Genomic DNA, 27,919 nt, shown 5'->3' with positions numbered 1-27,919 from the left:
ACCTGAAAACTGATATATGCCTCAGCCATGAGACTGTGTTTGCTTTGAAAGATCAAACTATAATAGGATGGTATGTAACCATGATATTATTGATGGTAAGTTAACCCTTTAAAAGAACAGAGCAAGAAAAAGAGAGAAATAAATGTTGTAATTGAAGAATTTGTGTATAGGCACACCTAGTGTGCAGAAAAATGCACTGAGAATGTAGCTGTAAGTATTTCAGAGAAAAAAAATCCACTTTTCAGTCATATCACAGAATTTTTTTAATACTGTTCAAAAACACCAACTCTAACATGATGTAGACAATTGAGAAACAAGCAAGTGTATTCTTCAATGCTAAAATAAATTACATTTGTACAGGTAGAAAGCAAAATCAAAGCTGATAAAAATGTTAAATTTTATGAAAAATCATTTTCCGTTCACATCAAAATAATAACTTTACATTCTCTATCTTTTAATAGTATAAGCAGCAACAACATAAAAAAGAACAAATGCTCACAGAATGTTTGAAACCAGTTCTTCATAAGTTATTAGCAAAATAAAAAAAGTAATTACAAGCACTTATAGCCCACACAAATCTTTTGGAATTGGCACCATCTCTCTAAAACATCTATATTCTATATAGATCTCTAATTACAAATACCACCAGCAGCTGCCATATAATCCTATTAGTACATGTAATATACATAGTATATTTGTTCCCATTTGGCAGATCAGAGTGACTTAATGATTATTGTTTGTTAGTACTGTCATTACTCAGATGAGACAAAACCAGCCATATACACCAATTAATCACTCAGATGAATGTTTTACTTACCTTTATGCTTCACTGATCTGTATCTTGTTTCCTTTTCACAGTATAAAATTGTAAGTGGCAATTGCAGAGATTTAAACAGAGGATACAATAATAACCCACTGCAAAAAAGCGAATTCAGATAAGTGAACTGAAGTCTTTACTAAATGAAGTGCCCAGTGAAATGGGGAGCAGATGAATGTTTTTCTTGTTTATGAAGAGTATTGACTTCCTTTTACGAGATTCATGAAACTGCCGGAAAAAACTGTGACCTGTTTCTTACTTTTGGACATATTCTCTCACATCCTTAACACATATGTTAAGGTAGAGGATGATTTTCCCACTAAGATACCAGACAGAGTAGCAGTGATAAAGAATGGTGGGAAGGTTCTATTCACCAAGCCTAGCTTCAGGAATAAACTTAATAAAATCCATCTGCTGTTTGATTCAAAAGAAAGTGGGAAGAACATACTGTCATTATCATTGTCTGGAGAACAAATAGCCAAAAGCTAGACTTCATTGGCTACTATCCAACTTTGATTTCTTTTACGTGGATGTTCAACTGCAGTGATTCCACTGACCTCAACAGATTAAGAGCCAATGCCAGCAAAGGACTTCAGCACATGCAGTGTAATATACAGTTTTTTGGCTCTGGTATGTGGGTCAGAACCCTTTGATAAATGTCCAGCCTTATGGTGGAGTTTGTGAGAAGAATTAGGTGCTCAAGAAAACAACACAAGGAAAGAGATGTCTGGGATTGATCTACTAGAGCCAGTTTGGAAATGCAATGTGCAGAAAATGCTAATTTTCCACTGCAATCCATTTTTTGACACGGCTATACTTTTTTGTTTTAAAGATGGATTTCCTTTGTCTAAAATGGCTGGAGGAAAATGGAATGGGCCCCTTTTTCTGCATTCTTATAGGAGTGGGCCCAGGTTTAACTCCTTCACCTATCCAAGAAGACTCAGTCTCTCCTTTCCATGAAAGGGTCTGAGAACTCTAGATGGAAGACAAGATAGTTGCAGACACAGAGTAATGTAAGGTAACATCCTGTCCTTCTGTCCCTAAAAAATGTTTCAGGGAACTGTTTAACATTATTTTTTAGCCAATACATATCACAGACCAAAGATTGTCTCCACTTCTTTGGAGTTAAAATACTCACCTGGTCCCTGCTCCAGAAAATTTTAGTATTTTATATTAAATGGTCATATATGATTTCTAATTATGCCAAGTGTATGTTCTATCAGGTTCAAAGTAGCTATTCCTTTTCTATTGCAAGGCTCTTGAGTTTGTTTCTGTCCTGTAAAATTACCATAGCGAGATGAACAGATGATATCTCAAAGCTGAGTCATTAGAGCACTTTCCAGCCAGGATGAAGATTTCATCAGCTCTGGCAATGGTAGGGCCTGAATTCAGGTCTCCTTCCTTTGGCTTGATGGCTCTAACCTTAAGCATGTTGTAAAACAGCAGCATAACCAGACCACAGCCCTAAAACAATGGAGGATTTCTACTCCATTTTGTAGGGAGTATGATCCTGACATCTGTGTACTGTGCATTCTGTGTACTCTGTCATGAGACACAGGGATTTAACCAAAGAACCAGAGTTTTCTGCATTTCTGATGGGTTTTAGCATGAATTAGGTACAAAGGTCCTTAGATGTGTGAAGATGAGGGTAGTTCTGAGCATACACAAACACACAATGCCAGATGCCTGAGTAAGGTGGCAGTTGAATAGTAATTTTAAAGTTGAGTTTTAAATGTACTGAAATCCTAACTTTAGGCACCAAGCTCCTTGGTTTTTGGGTCAACCCTGACACTGGTCTCCAATACACTAAAAAAGTCATGGTCACATTTTTTTAATCCTGAGCACAGTGCTCTGATTTCCCCTTAGGAACTGACTTTTTTGCCTACTGTCTGTTGCTGTCATCTTTTTTCCTCTCACCTCATAAATGATGTATTAAGCAGAACAGCGAGGTTGCACACTTTCCTTTACAGAAGTTAGATGCACAGGTATACTGTCTTTCAGTTTGGCTTTGCACACTGTAGTGAAAACTTTCCCAAGGGAACTCTGCTGTCATCCAGAGCCAGAATCATGGATTGGCCTTCCCATTTGCTCTATTTGGAGGTCTTATTCTTCCAGTTTTGATCAAAAGTTTTCCTTTTGCAAACACAGCAACTGAATAAACATCCAAGCAAACTAACATAACTTCTTTCTTTTAAAAGTTTTAACAGTTATTTTTAATTAGCATTTATCTCCTAACTCACTTTTGTAGCTGGAAATCAATAGAAGAAACCAGCACCTTGTGATCAGCAAGGCTCCCATAAAACATCAGTAAATGATTTGTGGACCGTGGTCTAAAAATCTCTGATCTAAAGTATCTGTATGAGTCTAGGCACCAAATGTTCAGATAGGAGTACAAGGAAGCACATCTCCAAAGTCATGCAATTATTTTTCAGACCCAAATTAAAAATACAGTTCTTCTTCAGTATTGCAAAGACTTTTTCCCAACTGGGCTTCCAGAGTGGTTCACTTTATTTCAAAAGCACAGATCCAGAGGTGGTTACACCTTCACTCTTCAGGGCTGGCCTCAAACACAAAAGAAATAAGTGATTTTTTTTTTGAGGTCCCTATGGTCAAGAATGACAATAGTTTCAACTCTTTTAATTCCCTTTCTGGCAGCAGCACTAAATTGAAAGGTAAATTCAAGCCATTCAGTTGGTATTTGCACATTCTTGTTAGATTGGAAAATGTTCACAATTGTAACTTTTGCATTTATGTCTGAAAAGCCCTGCCATTATGTCGTAATGTCCTAAATAGAGACTAGCATACAAACAGCATAATGAAATCATGATGTCTGATATTCATAGTTTGCTTTTCTCTTGTGACAAACCCATTAGCTTCTCTTAAAGAACTTCCCAGACTTACAAGTCTCCCTCTGGGCTCCTTTGAGTTATTACTACAGGCATTAAACCATTTTTGAGTTCTCCAAAACAATTTTTGTTCCTTTGTTGAAATCCAGAAACCTTATAGAAGGTAATGTTGGTGCATTCCAGTCTGCACAAAGAAAATTATTCTACCTTATTTAAATGCCACTAGGGCTGCCCTACTTTCCATTAAAAATAGACTGACTTTGAGTACTATCTCAGCAAGGTCCATCCATGGTTCCTTGTGCAATTAAAATTTCTGCTGTGGCTAATAGATATTCAAAATATACATGACTACTCCCAAAATGAGTGAACAAAAGTGTTTGAAATTTGGATTGCATAACATTAGGGTTTTAGGGTCTTAAACATGCATTCAGGTGTTAGACTGAGGAGTTTCTCTGTGTGTGGGCACAGGATGCATCTGCATACCTATATCCTCTTGGCATCATATATGAAAGTTGTCAGGAAGCTCTGAGGAGTAGCTATGACCAGGATGGTTTAGAGTTGCAGTTTGGGAGCAGAAGAGGTATATTTATGTGGAGTTTGACAGTTTCTGTTTCTCACTCCTTTTTATTAACTTTGTATTTAAGAAATGGTTTTTATGTTTGTGGTATAGTCCTTATTTCCACTGCTGAGTATTTCATAGTGCAGTGAAACCCACAGATTTAGCAGGAATACATTAATTGTCCACCAACATAAGAAAAGACTACAGAAATGACGACCTATAATGCTAGGGAAAGATTGAGGTGGAGAATGTTCTTGCAAGGACATTGGTCAACAGTTTAAAGTATAAGTGAACAGGTAGTAATATAATCCCTTTGAAATTAACATTAAATATCTCAGTACACTCTGTTTATATCAAAACAATATTGCCCTGATGGGAGACATATTATCATATAAGTCTTCCATGAACAACATTTAAGTGATCTAGACTCCCTAAATAAGAATGTTTGTGTCACAGACTGATTGGACATGCTCTTCCATTTAAATGCGTGTTGTAACCTGTGACAGAAGATGCTTTTCCTAAAGACGTGGGCATCTAGGGAATGATGAGACATCCTAGTACTGTGAACTAACAGGGCAAAACTGAGCTCTAGTCTGGAAACCATACAGCTGCACAGAACTAAGTCTGTGCTAAGCAGTCATATGAGAAGGCAAAACCTACACAGAAGCCACAAGGACTGCAGTTGTGACTTAGTATACGAGTTTGCCTTCTGGAGTAGAGATGTTTTGTGACCTGCCTGTTCATGCTATAGGCATAGCTAGTAAATTACTGTATCTGGCAAAGTAAGCATGCCCAGACTGCAACTGGATAATACCGTCTTGCTCAGGATTCATAGAGTCACTAGAGTATCTCTGTGAGGTGCTAGTCTGGATCCAGTCATCTATTACTTTTCTATTTTAAGTGTTGTTGAGCAGGAAATTAGGGTGCAACACATAGTAGGGAAACAAGCATCCCAAAGGAATAGAAAATGATCTTTGCTAAAGTATGTGAATGTGCTTTTGTCTTTTGCTTGTTTGATCAAATATTTGTTCTTTTGGACATGGTGAGAAAAAGGAGGTATGAATTTTATTACAAAATATTCATTATCTTTGAAGAAATAAAATCTAAAAGGTTTTGAAAATGAAGCATAGCAGCCTTATTTCAAGGATCCCTTCCTTGAGGCTGTCTTCTGTATAAGGCTACATCAATTCAACTTTGAGTTGAAGTACATCACTCACCACTTCATACTATCCTTAAATAAAACAAAACAAACCCATAAAAGTTTGGCACCTGAGGACAGTTATGTCATGAAGAAGAGAGCCAATACAGTGTGCGTTTAGAGTCTGACTTACAAGTTCTATGTAACTACACCTATCAAAAATTATTTAGCTACTATTCAAACTTTAAAACTCTTCCCTGCCTGTATTAAAAAAGTGCTGTGACAGTATGAAGTGCACTAAACTACTATCTTGATATAGGAAAAAAAAAAGAGGAATCCCCTTGCTTCTTCTGTGAATTGCTAAGAAATAAAGACTTTATTGGTTCATATCTCATTAGATCTTTTCTGTTTTAACCTTTACTCTGTATTGCTTTGAAAATATTTTTTGTCACAGTTCATAGCTGCAAGACATCAGCAGCTAAATAAAGTTTAAAATTGTTGCTTATTAAAGAGTAGTTAAATCACCTCTAAGCAGACTTTGACATGTCTTTTTTTTCCTCCTATGTATATTAATTGTGATTATGACAACCTTTCCACTGTCAGTGTGCATTTGTCATAATCCAAGTTGTTCTCCTAGAATTCTGTCATTTGAAGTATGGAGAAAATCCTTAGAGTGTTTACCTGTTCCTTACAAGCAAAGGAGATGGGAATCTGAATAAGTAATTTAACTGGTATTATTAGCATAAGAATGTCCATAAAAATGTTTTAATTTTAGTAGGGAGTGCAGCAATAATATAGCTTGGTAGTGCTGCTAGAAAGAGAATATTCATCTCAACAACTTGCCCTGATAAGGGAATTACAAAACAGTACTGCAGAAAATATTTTTTGCTACTTCATTATTAGTTGGCAACATGGTGAAATAGTCAGGAAATCTTCCTTGGACTTTCTTGTTGTGAAGGTGAATCCAATGTTAACAAATTGAACTTTTGATACTGATAGAAGAGAATTCATAAACAAACGCATAGGTAGAGAAGTCACTTGTAAAGCCCTCCATATTGCAGTCACTCACTGCAAAGCCTCAGCTTAGTGTTATCCAAGTGTAAGGTATCACAGACACAATATTCTTCAGCAAAAAGTTTCGTAGTTATTGAACTTACATTACTGCTTTTTGAGATCTTCATATAAAAAAAAAACAACAAAGTTTGACAAGTTGGTCCCAGATTTGAGTCTGTTAGAAAATGTACATTCAATGTTTGGTCTTATATTCTTGGTAAAAGATCAAGGTTCACTTCTGGGTAAGGAATCAGAGTAAACAAACAAATCATTGTATAGTTGTTTACAATCTAGTTTCCCCTCCTCCCCGCCCTGTATATTGTACACATAGTTCATTGTAATACTAAAGCAAAGCACTTGGTATGTAACTGGATTAACAGACTCCTTATAAGCCCTCAAAAGTAGATTCAGTGTTTCTGAAAAGCCCATGTTTTTTTAAGGCCACGATAATCTGCCAAGAGTCATTTTGTCTTGAAATCAGCATAATTAATCTGATGTTTCCACTTCCCAAGTAATTCCTCTTCTTCCCCTCTGCTTCTCACATGATGACCCAATGCCTCTCACTCTATCTGCGTAAACACTGGAGATCTTGAAGGCTTGGCTGTCCCCTCACTACTTGCTTCTGGTTGTTGAGATCCAGTGTTGTCTTGAACTACATTCACAGCGAAGAAGAGCTTTGAGTATAATCTCGAATGAGGAGGGTGTCATATTTGGGGGAGGACGGGATACAGAGAGCCGATTCGGAAGCTGGAGAGCTGGGAGACGCACTGCCAGAATCGATGGAATCTCTAAAAGGAGAAGGAGGAGTTAAAGCTACCAACTCCTCCAGGTCTTGCTTGGCTGATGGGGTCTCTGAAGTACCTTCTTTGATGCTGTCATTTGAAGGTTTCCTACCAGACTGTGAAGCACCATTGACTTCAATGGCAGGAAGCGGTTGGATCTCTGCAAGTGTGGTCATTGTTGTAGGGAGCTGGATTTCCCGTGGAATCAGGTATGAAGAGCAGAGAGGCGCAGCCACCATTGTCCCTGGAGTAGCTGTTGAAAGCATCATAGAGTTCAGCTCACTGATATTTGCTGTAAAGCGAGTAACCACACTACTGATCTGCTCCATGAGGGAGCCTTGAGAGGAGCTACTTCTCTGAGGAGGTTCTGACTGGAAGGTAGGGGCATCATCTTCTGTTCGGCTAACGGAGGCAGTTCTGTGGCTCAAAGTGCTGATAGGCGAGGGAGTCTGCGGTCGGTGCTGAGCTGGGTATTGCTCTTCGGCTTCTGAAACGTCATAAAGCGTTTTGGCACTAGCCTCAGGAAATGTAGCACTGCTACTAGGTCGGCTACTATCTGTGCTTTTAGAAAAAGGCTTGATCACTGCAGTTTGATTGGGGTTCTCTTTTTTGTTGATGTGGACTGACAACCGCTGCCAAAGGTGTGCTCCTCGGCTGCTTTTCTCATTCTGGGCCCAGGAAACTGATTTCCCATTAGAGCTGTAAACAGAAAGGAGATAAGATGGTAACTTGCATCAAAGTTAAAAATACAATTCCTGTAGCAACACTGTGGGTATATTGTGTCTCAGAGCTTATATTCATTATAAAGCCAACAGTATTTTCACCTACACCTATATCAATCATTTATACCTATATGTCCTAGGAAATCAAGCAGTGCGCCAGCTCATTTCACAGCCATGACCTGTTCTGTGCTAGTTCATGGCCACCGCTGACCCCTTTGTTGCGGCCCTTGAGACATGGACAGTGTCCATCCTGGGAAAGGGAGCAGCGTGATGGCTTCCCGTCGGTTGGATTGGTGTCAGGAAGAGGGACTGTGGTACTGAGGGGTGTGTGGAGGAGTGAAGAATAATTAGATGCTTGAAGAGAATAAGTGACTGGATTAGGTATGTAGGCTGGCCTGGGAGCATTCACTGGTAAGAAATTTGGTGTGGGGTTCTAGCTGTGGATTCCTGGTATGGGGCAGGGTTTGTAGATTGGGAGATGGAGAAGACTAGTCTGTTATGGCTGGGAAAAAAAATCTGTTTATATCCCACTACTTGGAAGTACTGGAGTAATACACAGAAAGGGGCTATACTGGTTGTAGGTTGAGAGATGCTTCTAATGGGTGACTTCTTCGAGATACTTGGTAAATTAGCTCCCACTAAAGAATTTTTTTTTCAGTTGCAGCGCAGCTCAGAGAGTGAAACTATGCTCCTAGCAGAAAAGAAATACCAGACAAGCTATACAAGCAGCTCCTTATGGTGACCTGAGTTTGGAGACAGCAATAAACATTTTGCTCCGCTCTTCTGCAAAATGTGTCCTCTCTGGGTACATTCTCTGCAGATTCCATCATACTGTGCTCTTTATCAAAGTTGTTATTTTTCTCCTTTTGCTACCAAAGAAAAACCAGTTGTGGCACTTATAAACACATAGTATGAAACTTCTCCTTTTCTTTTACATTTTCTTCTGGCTGATGAGCTGGTGTTGGTATCTAAATTAACCTATAATTCTTGGAATTAAGGAAGACCATTAGAAATATTTCTTAGCTGAAACAGACAATGACTGTGAAGTGATATCAACATAAAAAAAACAGTCTCCACATACAAATAAACATGATTTATAAATAAAATGCAACAGATTTTTCAGACAATTCACTTTGCTTTCCAAAACATTTGCTATATCCACTTGAGATTTTTGGAAACCCTGGCAGATTATCGTAAATTTGAGGGTTTGTTTACTTTTTAAACCTGCATTAGATATACTCACATGTTAACCTGCAGTGTAACAGTTTGCAAAGCATATGCTTTACTAAACCCAGATGACTTTATGGCAGTCTTCATGTGAAGGCTTGCCTCAAACTACCAGTTTAATAGCTCTTCCAGTCATCTAAACAAAAAGTTGTGTGCTTAGTGTAAACAAAACCTTCTTGCGGGTTCACATTCACCATTACATCACATGGAATTACAATGGATCATGTAACACAGCATATGCAAGCAGCATTCCCTTTCAAAACCAGCATGACAAAATCCAGTAGACAAACACAATGTAAACCAATGGGTACATTAAGCAAGGGTAAACTGGATGATGATCTGTATAAGTGCATTAAGAGTTCATCCCTTTGCTGCCAGATGCTGTCTGGATCTTGGAAGTTGACTGTTAGGCCTATATCCTCAAAATGCCAAGCAAAACACATGGTGGCTCATAACTTGCTGCTGAGACAATCCCCTCCTGCTGTACCTCAATCAGAGCAAGAGGGAAAAGCAAAATCTAACTTGTAGCACTGCTTACTTTGACTCTTTGAAGCTCTGTGAATGTGGTTCTGAACTGAGCAGGAGCTGACACTAATGTCATGCAGAGGAAAGCTGTTTTCTCTGAGGACTGTATGCTTCTCTCCCAGGAACATATACTCAATGAATGTTGAGAACTGAGAGCCCTGGCTTCTTGGTCATGCTGAATCCTGAGCTCAGTGGGAGCTCAGTGCCAACAGCAGGATCAGAATTTGGATCATTTGGCAGATGAGATCTTGCTTTTAGCTCTGGTATGATGACCATGAGACCTTGTCCCAGCTGCTTCTGAATTTGGACTGGATCAGGAGGCGGAGTGATCTGGCACTTGTAACTTCAATCAGACAGAAAGAGAGGGTCTCTTGATGATGTCTTAGAGGGATCTGTGACAGACCTGCCTGGCACAGACAGGAAATAAATACCATTTATGTGAAGGATTAGTCAACATAAATAGAAATGTTTGTCCAAAGAAAGAGGTATATTGGAGCACCCCTCCTGACTTTAAGCACTGGCTTAGTGCAGATGTTCAAACCCCATGGCTTTAAGTGTGCACATGAACACTAAAAACATGCAGATATTTTCATTGACTGAAGGTCGGATTGTAAGAGGTTGTGAAGGGAATGTGTTACTCCCTCCCTAGTCACAGGATTATTAAGGAGGGATGTGAGGCTGAAGTGCCTGGGGAGAGGAAATGGATGAAACCTGAGTTAGTGTCCAGCCCTTGGCAAATGCAGCTGACAGTTAAATCTTCAGTGGAGCAAGTCTCCAGCCTCCGTGAATCTCAGTTTGGTTTTAGTTGTGTCTGAAGCATTCATTCACTGCCTTTGCACTATGCCCAAGAATAATCGAGCTTTCATGGAAATCCTAGGGCTCTGAAGGGGCCCCAGAGGGTGTTTGATGTAAATTTTGTGCAAAAGTCTGAAAGACTTGACCATTACTCCTTGCAAATTCCTTGATGTTAAAAACCTGGATGACTGGCTACAACTGGATGCAGAACCAAAGGTGCCTAAATTAGGTCAATTCTACCACTATAATGCTTTATGTTGTTGCTATTCCACTAATTTTAAATTGCTTTTAAGAAAACCTCTACATGTCTATGTAATTGTTTCCCTGGGTGAAAGCCAATTCTGCCACACACAAATAATCTGCTAGTGATGTATCACTCAAGTTATTAACTTATTCTCATATTGCTTTTTCTATGGAGATAAATAATAACAAACAAAAAAGAGGAATGATACAAGGCAAAAACTAGTTTTGTCCTTTCCTAAGTTCTAGAAGTAAACAATATATTTGGCAATTATTTTCAGAGTAGTTTTCTGTTCTTAACAACAAGAGCAATTATTTATATTTCTCCACAAACTGCAATCCATTGATACCCCTTATCCTCATGAAAATCCCAGCTGACATTATATAAATAACTAATATATAAGGATGAAACTAGAAAATGAGAGAGAGCTGATGGACAGAACCTTTGCCAATGACCTCCCAGTGCAGACACCAGCAATGCAATCCTGCCAGCTGCTTCAGCAGCTTGCCTGGTTAGAATGGGAAATGAAATGTCCTGTACCTGAATGAAACATTTCTGGTACACCTATTATCATCACCCACAATGCAAAAGCGATCCTGATATCAGATGTAACATCTTTCCTCTATTACTGCGATCTCATTGCCATTGTTAATTAAGGTAGCTAGTGCTGGATTTCGCCTTTTATCTGAAAAATGCCATTTCAAGCATCTCTGAGCACATACACTGGAGCTGTATATTAATAAGATGGAGGGACAGCGGCACCTCTTGAACTGTGGATTCTGCTTCCTGATGCACAATGCTTTAAGATGTTTTCAACATCAATTAGTCAACAAGACTTTTTATTGGTTTCATTGCTAAAGGTATGAAATGGAAACTGGGAATAATAGAAACCATCACCTTACCTGGCCCTGAAATCAAGAGTAAAAGCAGTGCACAAGAAAAAAATAAAAATCAACAACCAACATGTGGAAAAGAAAAAAAAGAAAAGAAAAAAAGAAAAAAAAGAGAAAAGAATAAAAGAGAAAAGAAAAGAAAAGAAAAGAAAAGAAAAGAAAAGAAAAGAAAAGAAAAGAAAAGAAAAGAAAAGAAAAGAAAAGAAAAGAAAAGAAAAGAAAAGAAAAGAAAAGAAAAGAAGAGAAAAGAAGAGAAAAGAAAAGAAAAGAAAAAAGGAAAAAGAAGGAAAAAGAAAAAAGAAAAGAAAAGAAAAAAGAAAAAAGAAAAGAAAAGAAAAGAAAAGAAAGAAAAGAAAAGAAAAGAAAAGAAAAGAAAAGAAAGGAAAAGAAAAGAAAAGAAAAAAGAAAAGAAAAGAAAGAATAAAAAATAAAATAAAATAATAAAATAAAAATAAAAAGAAAAAGAAAAGAAAAAAGAAAAGAAAAAAGAAAAGAAAAGAAAAGAAAAGAAAAGAAAAGAAAAGAAAAGAAAAGAAAAGAAAAGAAAAGAAAAGAAAAGAAAAGAAAAAAAAGAAAAGAAAAGAGAAAAGAAAAATGAGAAGAAAAAGAAAAGAAAAAAAGAAAAGAAAGAAAATATTTGACTTTCTCAGTTGTGTCTGCAGAGTCAAAGGTTGATCTGACTTCTACCCTCTGCAAAAAGCATACAATTGGAGGAATTTTAGTTTATTGGCATGCCTGGTAAATAATTACAGAATTAGTTTTGCACATGGGACTTATCAGCAGGAACATTACTCCTGTGAAATATTAAGTAGTTTCTTATTCTTTGCATTTAATAAAATCAAAAATGCAAATATGATGCAAGACATGCAAAAGAAATGATGCTGTGATGCCTGCTTTATGAAAACCTCATAAAACATCCCATTCCATAATAGATTATATCATACATGTGAATGATGTTTACAGGTGATACAGGATGTCAAAATGTCCTTTAATGAGAAATAGCCTTACAAGGCATCACATAGTGTACCCACTACTTCTATTTTTATGTCACTTTTCAATTTGAAAAATCTCAAGCCACTTGTAAGACTAATACAAAGGGATAATTAAGGCCTGATGTGGAAAAGATGCATGCTAGAGCTGGAACAGAAATATAATTTTACCAAGGGGTTTGAGGACATGAGCTGGACAATACTGCTCAATATGAATTGCACTGCATTACTTAGACTGAAGGAATGTAAGTGAGATTTGGTCAGTACCATGGGACCTTTTTTCCTGTCAGATGATGAGGTTTTCTTATCATATACAAATGGTCAGACCCCTGCACCTGTCTTTTTCCATCTGCTCTTCATCTCACTGACTTGTAGCACTGGTCAGATGTTGAGACAAGAGAATGGCACCTACTTTCTGTTCTGCAATGTCTGTGTTCTCTCTGGGAGATTCCCAGGCTGTTCAGTGGCAACTCTACTGAGCTCACAAAATTTGACAAGGACCACTGGCCAGGACAATGTGGCTGGAGACAACAAAACACAGCCATCAAATGCCATTTCACTCTCTGTTAAACAGCAGATGTTCTTAACTGTTTGAGTAGGTCTTGTAGCTGACAGTCTTGCTGTGGAACTATTAGAGTGACACAGTTTCCAGTCTTTTTGACTGTTAGGGCATCCTCTTTAACAGGATCCTTTTTCTCCTCTCTACTTGACTCAGATCGATTACAGTCTGGAATGCAAACAGATTCTTCACTGTGAAGATATAAAAAAGAAGTTTTTCAAGTGTGTATATTTATGGCCAGGCAAAACAGAGCTGAATACTGTACAACAAAATACAGTTGTTTGACATTTACATGTACTTTTCTGCTCTTCAAAATTCCATTATATAGTGATTGTGGATAGCTTTTAAATGAAGAATAACTATTATTGAGGGCAATGTAATGTAAGGAAAAAACAATCCAGACCACAAATGGACAAGAAAAAATCCAGCTGACAAAAATTATATGTTGTGTACAACACTTGGCAATTAATGTTTCAAAGGTTACATAAACTACAGGAGCCCCCAGGTGTGTGCTGTGTAGTGTTAGAATTGATGGCCTTATGTATATGTGAGAATACTGTACCCAAGGGGAACTAAACACTGTGCAAGTGTTTCACTGAATACCCTCCTGCAATGATAAAATTCGCCTGTGATGTAACCCTTTGGAAAAGTAAAGGTATAATTTGGTCATACTGTGTTCTAGGTCATGTTTTAAAATAGCTTACAGAGTTCAATAAGGAACAAGTAGTTCTTTTAATAAATTATAAAATGGTTCTAGTGTGTAGTAGAATGTAACAGGGTGCAATGCTTATTAAGAGTATTGCTTAATGAAAGGTTTATAACTGTCTGTGACATATGCGACTTATTCATTTATGAATAGAGATGTCTGGAGAAATGAATTTTCTATCCTATGACAGCATTCAACTTTTGGAAATCTCACTGGACTCAAAATGAGATGAATAGTTGAAATATCCAAGTATTTCACAGAATTAAATAGTTTGAAGAATTTCAATAGAAAAACATCAAAATGGCCATATTGAAACTGTTAATCCTAGTAACATTGCGAAAATGCAGTATTTGATATTCATTAATTTGTAACATTGGTGTTTAATGTCATGCAATATATAATGGTCAAAACCCCTGAAATTAAGTATATAAGTTCAATTAAATGGAGAAAGTTATGAAAAAGTTATTCTAAACTTTATTTAAAATGAGTGTGAAACCTTTCCTTAAAATCACTGTAAAACTCAACACTTTCTCACAAGATATTTTGATTGAGAGTAACCAACATTTTCATACTGAAAATGTTTTCATCAATCAGTTTTTCTCTGCCCTTTTAAAAAGTTCTTTCAATTAGACTTAGTGTAATCCCTAATATGTAGAAGTACTACCCTTATTCCAAGTTTCAAAGCGGTTTCTCTTCAACTGCCTGACTGGCTTAATGAGTCAGATGTGAGATTTCTCCTCCCCCAAAGCACTATATTACAACAACATCACACAAGACATGTGGTTCAGATCACTTGAATGAACACGGTGCGGGTTTTTTTTGGTGGTCAGATGGAACATAGAAATCAGCAGTGGCAACATGTTTTCTTTTTAGTTTTTCTTTTCTAGACATACTTTATTGGATGCACAGGATTTACAGACAGAGGATGTGGCCTGGCATTGTCCAGGGCTGCTCCTCCTGTTCACAGACATATCACACTGCCCTAAGGCCACTTGCTGTTTGCTTACCTGGTCATTGTAGCTCTCCCACCATTCCCCATACTCCCTTTTGGGGTGAAACACTCTATTTCCGACTTGTGCGGGGGGGCCAGTCTCCTGCCTTTGTACCTAATAAATCACGACAACAACAGGAGCAAACAGAGAGAAGTGATTGTGTGCTCAGCTTTCTGTGACAGCTGCTGTGCAAAGGGCCATGCACATGAATGTTACTGTGGCAGTAGTGGGGAATAGTGTAAAGCAGCTGTGGGAGTGGCAGAATAGCTGCATAAAACCCCAGACCGGTGTTAAAGCAAACAGGGTTATACAGGACAGGTGCTCACCAATTTCTTCATATATATATACATATATATATATATATATGAGAAGACAAAAAATTCTACGGAATAAATAACATGCTAACATTTTGTCTTGAATATTTTTTGGAGTTAGACTGAAATGCATGGCTGAACAGTTTAAGTGAAATAACACTTTAGGATCAAAGAGAAATCAGCTGGTGGACATGTTTTCAGTCCTAACCTAATGTTTTTTCCCTGATCCTACATCTTTGGAACACTTGACTTGTTCCACTTTTTAAACAAACACCAGTGTGCTGATTGCTTAGGTAAAATTTGTGTGGGCTCACAGTTCATGTTGGGAAATGGCCTCCATCTCTCCATTAGCAACAAATGGAGATTAGAAGACATGCTGAGATGTAGACATAAAGTCAAGTGAAATCAACCCCAATCCAAGAGCTCAGTGCAGCACTATACATATTTAAAATACCACAGCTCACACTTGGATGATAAATTCACTTGGATAAACAGTTTATTACTTGAGGATCTAATTAATCCCTGTGTAGGATACCAGGATAAGACCTGGGCATTGTTTACTCACTGACCATTTAATTGAGATATGAGCATTGAAGAGGCCTTATATTGGCTCTCTTCCCAGTAGTGAACTTCACCCTAATAATGCAAATTCTTGTACTAGTTGTTGAAATACCTATTTAAGTGCTTTAAGAAAATTTGGGCAAAATACCTACAGGTGTCTTCTCAAAGATATCTAATTTCCAGATTCTATGTGCTGCTTTGTGGGCATTTAACACAGTTCTGTGGGGAAGCTTGTGTATTTAACACTGCTAACATTACTAAATAAATTGCTTATTTGTTTCTCTTTCATTAACCTGATCTAGATAGCAAACGTACCTTGAATAGAACTACCCTATAAAAGAGAAATAATCTGAGTACACAGAAAGTGAGACATTGGATGCAGTTGTAGTAGTACCTGAGATGCAGTGAGATAAATAAGTGATGAAGAAGCTTAGTGAACCAGAGACTGTAAAATGAGGTGTGTTCAGTGCAAAGTCCTTTAAATTACAATTTATAGCCTTACTGAGAGGAGGAACAACAGGAATTTTGCAGACTGACTACTAAGGTTTTAAGGCAATCCAGAGTGTTGTATATGTAGTGCTCCCAGATAGAGATGAAGCTCATAAAGGACACATACAAATTAAATGGAGGTCCATTCCTAGAGCAGAGGAAAGAGTGGATGGGTTTATACAGTAGATAAATTCACTGAAAAATACAAAGGAAGTCGAGCTGGATCATGCAAATTAAGTTGGGGTAGCCAGAGAGAAAGAGAAAAGAATGCATAGAAACTTCACATAAAGAAAAGGAAATAAAGTTGGAAGGAAGGTGTTAGACATCAAAGAAAGTAGAGTTTAGGAAGAGCAGAAAGGAAACACAATTATGTTTGAACCAAATAACCAAAAGAGATTTTTTCCAAGCAAGGCAGAAGGAGAAAAAGTCAAAACTACGAGAAAGAATCTGGAGACTCTAAATGCTCACAATAAGTTGAATTCTAAAATGTAGCCAACAAAAGGAAATAAGAGGTAAGAGTCCTTGGCAAGTCCGTCCTGAAGAACCTCTATTTAGGAGGGATGTGACCCAGATAAAGAAACACTTGAAAATGTTTGTTTCACATTAATATAAATTTCACCATCTTGAATGTCTGCAGAGAGACTACTATGAATGTCTCAAGTTTTTCCATCCCCCCAAGAGCAAATGACAGCATCAGAAATAGTATGTTGTCACATAACACTTCAAAGTCTTGAACCAGAGTAACTGCTACTGTGATTCATTCAGTGCTAAATATCCATGTAATTATGAAAATAGTGCCCAAACTCTAATCAATCCTCCTAGTGTTGAAAGTGCATCTAACTGTTGAAAGAAAGCTGCAAAATTCTTTGGGTGACCATTCTGGAAAGATACTCCAAAGGTTCTGTGTAAAAAGAGTTTTCAGCTTTCAGAGCAGACAAAGGAAATGATTTTGCCTCAGAATGTCTTGCATTAGAAAAATGTCTCCTTCCAGGTTGTTAAAATTAAGGATTGCTTTAAAAGATCCAGTCTATTGAGAGGAAAAGCCCTCAGATATTTCATTGCAATTGACATAAAAAATACTACTGTGAAAATTAATTGGGTATTTTGGCTGGTATAAGGAGGAGGTGTAAAACACTACAGTGTGAGCCATATTTACAAGAACAGATTTATTTTTTCACTGTCAATTCCAGGACTATATATTGGTCAGCAAAGAGAAAGAAGACTTTGATTCAGAACAGAAAGGCAGCTATTAAATTCTGGTGAAGGATTTAAAATAATTTGGGTCATTTTAAAGGGTTTTTGGGGTCTTTTGGTGGGACATTGTGAGCTGCGTAATTTTTTTTGCACAGGAGAAAATTGTCTTAAGTAAAATATTTAGTGATAAATGCTAATATGTTTTGTAAGTGTTGATCAGTGACAGGAAATTTGGGAAGTATTTCCCAGTAATTCAGTCATTGGAAACTTGTCTGTTTGCCAAGTACTTTGCCACATCACTCTGTCTTACACAGCAGTGCTCTGCACTCTTCAGAAGGGATCAGTAGAGAGAATGAAACTTATTCCTGGGCCAAGAAACTATGTCTGTACTGCCTTGGCTTTTAGTGAACTCGATGTATGTATGATACAGGCCAGGAAATACCAGCATAACTGCTCAGTTTTGCAGGCCTTCTAGACCTTTTCTTTGCCTTCAGCTTCCAACAAAATTTCTCCTGTACACCAAAATTCATGGATGCGATGGGAAACAAAGGAGGAATATGGAAATCATCATCCTGAATGAGATCAATAACAGTTCACTAAAATGCTGTAGAAACCAGCTTTTATGTGTGTGTAGGTGTAGATCCCTAGGGGTTTTTGTTTTGTTTTTCTTTTTTGTCCTTGTACTGACAAGAGATGATAGTCTTTAGATAAAGGTCTAATTAGACTGTGCCTTCACATTATATCCAGGTGTTGAATTCCAGGTGGTTGTGACTTCATGTTAGGGTGATATCCAGCTGTACTCAAGGCCCCTCCTACCTCTGCTCTTTCCTGGTTTCCATGCAGAGGATCTTGGCCCCCTTGATCAGCAGTGAATTCCGTATGGTTGTACATCCCCTATCTGGAGGATGCTGGCAGGCCAGACCTAGAAGTTGTACCATAGCCTACATTTGTGAATAGTTTGGTCAAAGACATTCTTCAATCCTGGAAAAGTAGTCCATGGTTAGCATGTGGTTGGTTGTGCACAGATTCTGTTAAAACGTCCACACTGCACAAGCTGAGAGGCTTCACAAAGGACTAGAGCTTGCAATAGCAAAAAGTAGTTGTTTCAGACAATCTGTCCTCTGAAAAAAAAAATTCCCAGCAATTAGGAACTGGTTTTTACTCTTAGAATTTTTTTCTCCTTTTGCAGTAAAAAGTTTAGCTAACTAAAGACAGAGCAGAGTATCCTTGTTTTTTAAAAATGCAATGCACAACAAAGGTAATTTGTGTTAGAAATGGAAAGCTGTCATCAATCCTTATTTCAAATGCAATCTCATGCTGCCATGCAGGAATGTTATTAATCACTGAGCACCAAATATGTGTTTGGCACCGTTAACCCCAGAGGAGCAAAGCAGCTCTAATCAACACAGGCATAATGTCCTGATGAAACAGTACCTTGCAAGGGTGGAAAAAGTTATCTTTCCACAGAAACATGAGAGAAGAGAGGTTGTACAGCCCTACCTCATTGTAGGGCAATGGTTAGTTGTGTATTGTGTGTTTAAGCTAGCAATGCAGTGGCTAGTTCCTAAGATTCTTTTTAATTAATGAGATTCCACATTTTGGTCTGCAATATTGAAAATGGAATTAGATGTCCAAAACTCTTCCCAAATAACAATTTTCCCCCTCAAGTTAACAGTAATCAAAGTGGATAATATTTATCATTTCAACCCCAAACTTTGCATTTTGGCTATTTTAGAATAAACTTGAAACAAGGCTTTTTTAAATACCTGAAAGGTTAAATCAATAGAGGAAAGGAGATTCAGAAAGATTTACAGTGTATTGAGGAAATAGTGTCTTTTTGCTTTCCATCATATTTTACAGGTCTTTTTCATGTGCTTTTTCCTGGAACATGAACAGATGGCTCAATGTTACAAAGCCATCCACCTTTCCAGACCCAGTTACATATTTTAATTGTCAGATCTCATATACAACTGGTATTTTTTTCATCTGCAATATTCCTTGGTATTGATATTAAGAAATGATGAAGAACATTCATTTTGTAAGAGCCTTTACTTTAGGTAAGACAATATATGCAAAAAGACTTCTGCATAAATGCTAAAAAATGAAATATGGCAAATATTTAGTGTTGTTACTGTGCTGGCTGCTTTGAACTACAAACATACTATTTCTTCAAAATCAGTTCTGTGAGACTGGTCATACTATCTTGACATTGTATCACATTGCACTGAATAATTTTTAAAGGTTCTCAGTTTGTTGTGCTACATTTTCCCATTTGTATAATGGCTAAAATAAATTTTATATCATTAAGAGTGCATTTTTTTCCTTAAAAAAATCAGCATATAAGCATTGCTTGCTTAATAGCACAATTACAGCAAGCAAATTGTTCTAAAGCCAAACTCACAATTTATTTTTTATTTCAAGTGCAACATAATATTTTACTTTTTTAAAAGTTTATTCTAATTAAGGAATCATATATAATTGCACTGGTGAATTAAAATGCCATTTCTGACAGAATAATATACAATTCATTATACTGGCTCAAGGGAAGATTAGACTGATGACAAAATATTCCCAGTCTCTTTATTTCCTTTGTCCCAGAAAGGGTTTTTCTGAAATGTTGGACAAGCCATTGTATGGATTGTTTTGCAGATTTTCTATAAATAAGTTCAGTATATAATGCTATAATCAAAACTACAGCAAATTAAAAGAGCCTTGTGTTTATGTATTTTTAACAGATATGTGCCTTAAATTTCAGTCAGTTATGAAAAAATATTTGTAACCAAACTCAGCTGTCAGTCAGATCAAATTCCAGCTCTTCTAGCAGTCCACGTGAATATGCAGGATACAAGTACCAATACCATTCATTATAATTCATACAGGTGTTTCCTTAGTGGCAGACTGGCTCATGTCATGGTGGACCTTGGAAGGAGGGTGCATGTCCTAATCTTCTCTTTTTAAAATTAATTACAATGAATCAAATTATTTACAATTCTACTTCTCATCAAAATTTACTTGGGAACAAACCAGAAGTTCCTTTGATAGAAAAACCTGGTAAGCAGGACCTACATCACATGCTAATGGGCTGAGACCATCTTCATGCCTTGTCTGGGTACTCTCCAGCATGTGTGACAAGGACAATATTGATATAGTATATGGTAGCATTTTTTTGTCATCAGAATTTTGGGACAGAGGCTTGAAGATGAAAAAAAATGTGAAATGGATAGACACTGCCCTTAAATAATAAATATAAAACTGTTGGGTCCAATCTTCACTGTTCCTTCCTTTTCTTTTTTTGCAGTACACTAGCAAGACTACATTTTGCAATCTAGACCATATGTGGGTAAGAGAAGAGAGGAAACTGTTCACAATGTCATTTAATTTGCACAGTTTGACATTTAGTTCAAAATGATGGTGACGTGTTAATAATACAAATTAATCCAAATATTAGGCTCGAGTACATGTGCTCAGTTAATGCAGCCAAACATTTTATATCAACCAGTTCATCAATCAATCAATCAATCAATCAATCAATCAATATTTTAATTAAATTTGAGGGAAAAATTCAAAACAACAACACTAGTACTGCACACAAATTAAAAATAATTTTCATCAGGGCATTTGAGAATATAAATTCATTATAGAGATGGAATATTTTAGCAGCAATTTATCAAAATCTTACAGTAATACCTTTCATTGAGTTTCATAAAATATTCTTCAGTCATTTCACAGTATTTGAAGTTTAATTAATCACAGTGTCAAGTTTGTCCAAAAAGATACCAAGACTGAATTATCTAGGTAAAACTGAAGGAATTAAACCATTCAGTGATCTCTCAATCTAAATCTTTCTATCTTATTGGATTAAAATATCTCCAGATGATCCTTTTGGGAACTGATTCATTAATAAATCCAGACTAATCCATCAAAAGGATAATGACTTTCTCTAAAGAGTCATTTTTTTTATCCTGCATGCATCAAAATTATTTTCAGCAAGGCTATGAAGCAAACAAATAATACCTTGCTATGCCTAGGTTTTCTTTTTTTAAATAACATCAATACTCATTGATCCAAACTTTCACCTCATATAAATTATCTGCTCCAATGACATTGTCAAATAAGAAACTTATTGCTCACTTTTTTGCTAATGTTTCATAATATAGAACCATCTAAGCAGGTCTGTGCAATTTGTAGTCAATGGTTCCATTAAACAGCATCTGCAGAAATTAACTTAATTTTTGGTACATGATGATTTTTCAGTGACATCTTTTCCTTTACAGTAATATGTGATTGTTTTGGACAGCTGTTTCACTTTTCAGGCTCCACAGGGATTTATTGCATTGAAGTGAGCAATGACTGAAAGCTGATCACTGCTATGGTTTGAAGATGATGCCAGTCATTTCTAGAATGTAAGTTCTTAAGCATTGGTTCTTCAAATTCTTTGATAATCTTCCGATTAGTTCTCTGTACACACTAGAGCTGGTTAAAAATACTAACAATTACTACTAAATAATTTCTTGATTCTATAAAACTTTAGGATTTCAAAAATAACATTCTCCACCTTTATTTTTTTCCCAGTGAGATAAAACTGGAATTTCGAATGTCTTTTAGTGTAAAGCTATTATAATAGCCTGACAGATGGGGTACCTGTGGAGTATAAAACAGGTAGGCTGGAACCTCTCCTCTGCCATTGAATGACACTAAAAATTATTTGACTTTCCACAAGTCTAGAAAATAACTCTTTTCCAGTCAGTGTTCATTTTATACAAGCCAGCATAGCTCCACCATGTTCCAGTAGGAATGCAAGCCATGCTGTCATAACTGACAAGCTGCTGATGTAACTCCATACAAGAGGTTATACACCACTCTTAAGCTGAGTATTGTTTCTATAAGTAAATCAGTTCAACTACCTGCAGAAACTACCGAACCAATTATTTTTATGGAATCTGTGACTGTTATTCTACAGTTTAGGAAAAATGTGTTTTCCCTTGTTTTGCCAGGCACTGGACCTGATGGAGTGTTAGTCTTAGTGTACCGTACGACCAATCAGATCACCAAGAGTATCTCAGCCCTTTGGTTATGAAAATTGTGAGTGTGAACCTATAACCCATGACCTAAAAAAGTCTGGTAAGTAAAATGTTTTACATATTAGTTTGGAAGTGAAATGTAGTGTTGTTTTATCATCATTCAGAATGTGTTAGAGAAATTGTTCAAGCTGCATATAAATGAAGACAAAATTGACACTTGCACTGTAAGAAATGTGTCCCAGTAGAATATGCTGTGGCAGAAACTCATGATTGGTATCCTTCTCAACAGGAGTACACACAAAGAATGTAAACTAGCTTCAATATTCCACAAAACTCCCCTGGTTTTTCTTGTACTCCATCTTCTTTACTGGACTGAAACTTCCATGTCAAATGGCAGCCTTGTTTCATCTCTCAGGCAACTTACTTTGCTGAAGCATATGGAATTTGAATCTCTCCTATTTACATTTGAAATACTCATGCTGATAATGCACTCACATATTCTAAAAATATTTGATTGCAGCTTCACAGCCATGACTTTAAATCTGTCTGTTTTTTCATGGGTGTGTCAACCAGTGAAAATTTCATATCTGGGCAATGGAAGTTACATGGGCTGCATCTTAGGGAACCTTGACATGGTGTGTATAACAGTGGCAGAAGTTTATTCTGATGAGAAAATTTGTCTGTACAGTCAGTGTCTTCCCAGGATTTTCTTAATAATGTAACATATCAGTAGTGAAACCTTGAAGAAGTTGTTACATTTAAGATTACTCAAATTCTAACCCCAAATTTTTGATTCACTCATTTTTTCAGTAATTTATATGCATTTCAGTCATATTCAACATTAAAAATAATGTTTTAAAAGACTCCTGAGGGGAAAAGAGTGGACTTTTTGAGAAGTTTTAATTCAGACTTCTGAAAAAGCTCATCATCTCATGATGTAAGACTTAGACTGGAATATTTTTAAACCACAAATGGAAGCTTCTAGGTTGATCCAAGAATATTTTCTTAGTACGTAGAACAAAAGAGTTCTGGTTTCAATTGTAACAATATAGATATAGTCAGTCATACGAGGGAAGAAGAGAGAGAACATCTAAGGGGGGAAACAAGCTGTTCCTTACAGAAACAGAGCCTGCAGTGTGATCATAGACACCTGTTTCCAAAATACTTTATTATGGCAGAGTTTGGGACTGTCTGATGTTTAATTATACACTAATTATAGACACTGGTGGTCCAAGGTTGAATCCAATCCAGTGGAAAAAAATCTACTTTGATTATCTTGTTTTCCTCATAGGAGTCATGGAATGGCAATTAACAGCATGTGAGCCTGGACACCTGACTGATTTTAATGATGTACCAGTGGAGCACTTGAGAAGGAGAAACCTGATTCTTAGGTGGACGTGTGAGTTTCTTTATCTAAGTTGCACAGGATAAAACAAAATAGTGGTGATTTATATAACAGAAATTCAGTGGTTCTCCTAAGGGTGAGTGTTGGCTCACTAGAATGAGGGATGTTAGTCCTGAACAAAAGCTGTCAGTACTATCATTTCTGCAGATGTATACAGTGCAGTGCTCAGGTTTGCAATCACATGGTGCTAGACAAACTGCTTAAAAGGACTAGATAAGACATTAAAAACCAAGGGAGTAATTAATTGAGTGTGACAGCCACAGCTTATGTTTAGTTATTTAGGAAATACTGCAACACATAGTAAATACAGGTGGTGTTACTGCCACACCAGGCTATTAAGCTTTAACCTCAATGAGATTTGCAAGAGAAGTGCCTATGATAAGGAGCAGAAATTTATGTGCGTATTTTTTCTGTGCTCCAGTATTGTGCTGTTCATAGTTGTATGGAGGAATTATGCACAATACCGCAAACATACAATGTATTTTGAATAAGCCTAACATTATCTAACTTTTCTGGCCATTCTTTCCTTTTGCATGATCATAGCTACCTGCCTGAGTTACAGACAGAATGTACTGAATGTCTTAGTTACTTTTTGCAATCCAGACTAATTTAGGAGTTGATAATCTGCCTTGTTTTGTTTCAGGAGTGTACTTTTGGCTTGTACTGGGCATCTAGCAGCTTTTGTCTTTTAAAAATGTAGTAGAAGAAACCTAAGTGTGCCCTACATCATCACAGGAAAAATGACCAACTGGCAATAAAAATCACTTTATCTGCTTTCTTCTGCCTTTCACTGTCACTGCAAATATAACAAAGCCTCCAATCTTCAAGCAGAGAGCTTAAATTTGGGATCACAATAGTGTTTTCTGACCTCACTCTTATTTCAGAGGCTCACACCTCACTGCTTGAACAGCTCCGTGTCACAGCTTGATCTGTAGAAGGATGCCAGGTTCCTCTTGATTTTCCCATAATATATTACAGGATGAAACTGCAGAATTTGCTGCTGAAACAAGCAAGAAACCTTGAAGGTGGTTTGAGGATCTCCAAAAGAAGAAGCTGAGGGCAGGAATCACTGGGCCACCTATAGCCAACAGTGGGAAAATCGGAGAGAAGAAGCACTGTCTGCACTGTGAAAATTTGAAAGAAATTTTAAGGGCAAAGAGAAAAATATTGGTAGGATTTTAAAGATTCGAATAGCATCTGGTTTTAACACTTTGCTGGTCCCTTAGAACAGTTTATTACTTGCTTTAAATGAAAGAAATCTTGCTTTTCTGCAGGTAGTTGTAGGGAAATGAGTGTGTTTAAAGGGTCAGTATTTGTAAGCTTGAAAAATGGTGAATGTGTGACACTTAAAGACACATTACAGAAGACATAAAACACCTACGGTGGTTAAATTGCTATGTGAAATGCAGGGCAAAGATACTAGAAAGCTAAAAGAAACTTTTGAAATTCCCCCAGTGGAGGTAGCATGACTGAGACCTTCTAGTGTGCACTCCTGACAACAAATACCAAGCTACCATATCTTATAGAAAAAATATACAGTCTTTATTCTCCCCAGGATAGAGAGTTATTTGAGAATTAGGAGAGGACAAATTAGCCCTGTATTTTGGACTCTTGCAAAAGAGCTGTGTAGCATATGTGATATTAATTCCTGGCACCTCAAGGTAAGACTTAGCTTATTTATGGCCTTTCTAGTCCCTGTGAAATTAACTGGACACATAACTGAAATTAGAAGGTCAGAATGCTTTTCTACACAGGTTGTAAGATTTGACTCCAGCTGTGTAGTGTTTAGCATTCTCCTTTGTAAAGTTGCTTCTGATAATGTCAGGTTTGTTAGCCCTACTTTTAAATGAATATCTTTGAGTGAGTACTGCTAAATCACAAAAGCCTACATGAAATGGTTTTCATTTCACTGGGTAATGAATAGTTTTATTCCTTCCTTCCACATATTTCAGTATGAGAAGATTCATTCCCATACATAACAGCAGCTTGCTTGAGTTTTCTTAATTGAAGAACACCCCATGCAAAAAGTCATTTAGGGCTCTAACAGATGCATTGCTTTGTTTAGGCAAAAGCAGTCTTGTTATCTGTCATTTTGCAGCTGATGTGAAAGCTCTGAATGTCGCGTTGGCATTATCTGTTTGACAATGATTTGATGCAATACTACACTGTGCTATAAATTATTGTCAAGAAGCAAAATGCTAATGATAGGGGCCCCTTTATGCACTGGTAACTCAAATAGCATGTTTCTTTAAAATTCAACAGTGATTCACTCTTTTAAATAAAACCCCTCTGAGCTATTTAAATAACGTCATGTAGCTCTAGTGCGTAGTTCCTTTGATTCTGAATACTTGTGTTTACTTGAATAACTATCCAAAACAAGCTTTTGAGCATTGTACTGAATAACACCTTGTAAAATATTGCTTTGTGCAACAAGATTTTTTAAAATAAATGTTTGAATATTAAGTAAAATTGTGGAACTCTGTCTGCTCATTTTCTACATTAAATACAATTGAAACTGACAGTGGTTTTCTGTTCTTTCTTGGAGATGGTATTAGATCTAGGTGAAGTCCTAAGCAGCATTTTAAATTTACTCAATACCTTTTAGGACTGTCTTTCATGTAATCATATCAGCATTGATTAGAGAAAATTTCCCAAGATGGATGGAGTCCATTTGCTCTTTGATTTCTAGACCCTTCAGGCACACACTGACCAAGCACCACTAAACTCGCTGGGACCATCACAGTTTAATCAGCTGAGGATTCAGACAAATATATTAGGAGGATCTTCATTGTTGCACTTTTACATGTTGATGAACACTGCTGATGACATAAGTTTTTTCTCCAAGTTTTGAATGCAATGTTCTAGTTCCTCGTATCTAGGTAAATACATCAATATGTCAGCTTTGTGCTGCCATTTTCATTCCTACACATGCATATTGGGCACTCTTAATGCTTTTGTGGATTGAAGACATTCCCAAAACACTGCTATTGAAAAAGAAATCTTTGTTGATGATGATCTATTACGTTCTGTTAATATCTCTCTACTGCTGGTATTTATACACATTGAGGGATATAAAGAAATGGAAGCAGAGTCCTCAAAAAGAAGAAAATGCATCATGTCTTTTAGAATATTTAAAACAGGGTGAGCTCCATACTTTTCTGAACAAAACAAAGATTTTAGGGCAGTATCTTTCCAAACCAGGCCTGAAGAGATGACAAATAAATCCTTCCCATGCCCAAGATCTTCCTGTCATCTACAACTTCATCTTTTTGGCTAAAAAAGTTGTAAGATGGCAAATGAGTTCTGCGGCAAAAATGAGGGAAAATCATAATGATCTCAAAGAGGAAGAATGCCTTCTATTGATGGCATATTATAAAGAGTGCCTCTTTTAGCTGGTCCAGAAGTTGTTAAAGGACTTCTAATTCAAACACCTCAGGTCATTCATGCATACAGACAGAGGGTGTAGAAAAGGATATTTCAGGTAACCGTCACTTAAGCCGATAGAGGGTTTACCATTTTTATATATCATCCTACTCTGCACCTGGAAAGGAACTGGAAAAAAACCATTATTAACTGATCATAGGTATAAAATATCTTGTAATAGGCTGGCCATTTTTGTACCAATTGAAAGTCTCCGAAAGAGAAGCATTGCTAATAATGTGACAGAAAAAAAAAGATCACTTTGTCATAATATGTCCTGCAGGTATTAATAAAAAAGTCTTCCCTCAAATCTAAATTGTGGTTCATACCAAAATGGAAGTACAAATTGTCCTTTTTCCATACCAGCTCCAGTTGTGAACAATGGCATGTCTGGAAATAGTCATAATATCAATCCTAAAATCCATATGTGTTTCAATAAGGAGGAAAATCTAGCTACTTGTCACTTCCAGGCTAGACATACATAACTGGGGAATGAAAAAATGGTTTCTTTGCATTTTCATATAGATAGAATTTTTTGTTTACATCGGAATTTAAATAACCCAAATTATCCCCACAGCACTCATATCAAAAGTGAAAGGGATCAAAAAAGGAAAACAAACCACTGGTCAGGGTGCACACCAACACAGTCTGTGAAGCAGGACAGTGTTTCC

At 36.8% G+C, this 27,919-nt stretch overlaps 1 protein-coding gene across 3 annotated transcripts in view; it reads right to left on the bottom strand.

Annotated features, from left to right (window-relative positions):
• Positions 1-244: 244 nt before the first annotated feature.
• Positions 245-27,919, bottom strand: part of GRM5 (glutamate metabotropic receptor 5) — a 264,345-nt gene continuing 236,670 nt past the window's right edge. The window contains exons 10-12 of one of the 3 annotated variants that reach the window (XM_071556024.1): positions 14,860-14,958; positions 13,176-13,337; positions 245-7,894 (exon numbers count right to left, since the gene is read on the bottom strand). In XM_071556024.1, the coding sequence (XP_071412125.1) occupies positions 7,072-7,894; positions 13,176-13,337; positions 14,860-14,958 (1,084 nt within the window). In that variant the 3' untranslated portion in view covers positions 245-7,071. The remainder of the gene's footprint in view (positions 7,895-13,175; positions 13,338-14,859; positions 14,959-27,919) is intronic. The other 2 variants (XM_071556030.1, XM_071556041.1) reach the window with 2 other exon arrangements.

Source organism: Pithys albifrons, chromosome 1 (assembly GCF_047495875.1).
Source record: "Pithys albifrons albifrons isolate INPA30051 chromosome 1, PitAlb_v1, whole genome shotgun sequence".
NCBI lineage: Eukaryota > Metazoa > Chordata > Aves > Passeriformes > Thamnophilidae > Pithys > Pithys albifrons.
Note: the sequence above shows the minus strand (reverse complement) of the source record. Positions and strands in the feature narration are given on the sequence as shown.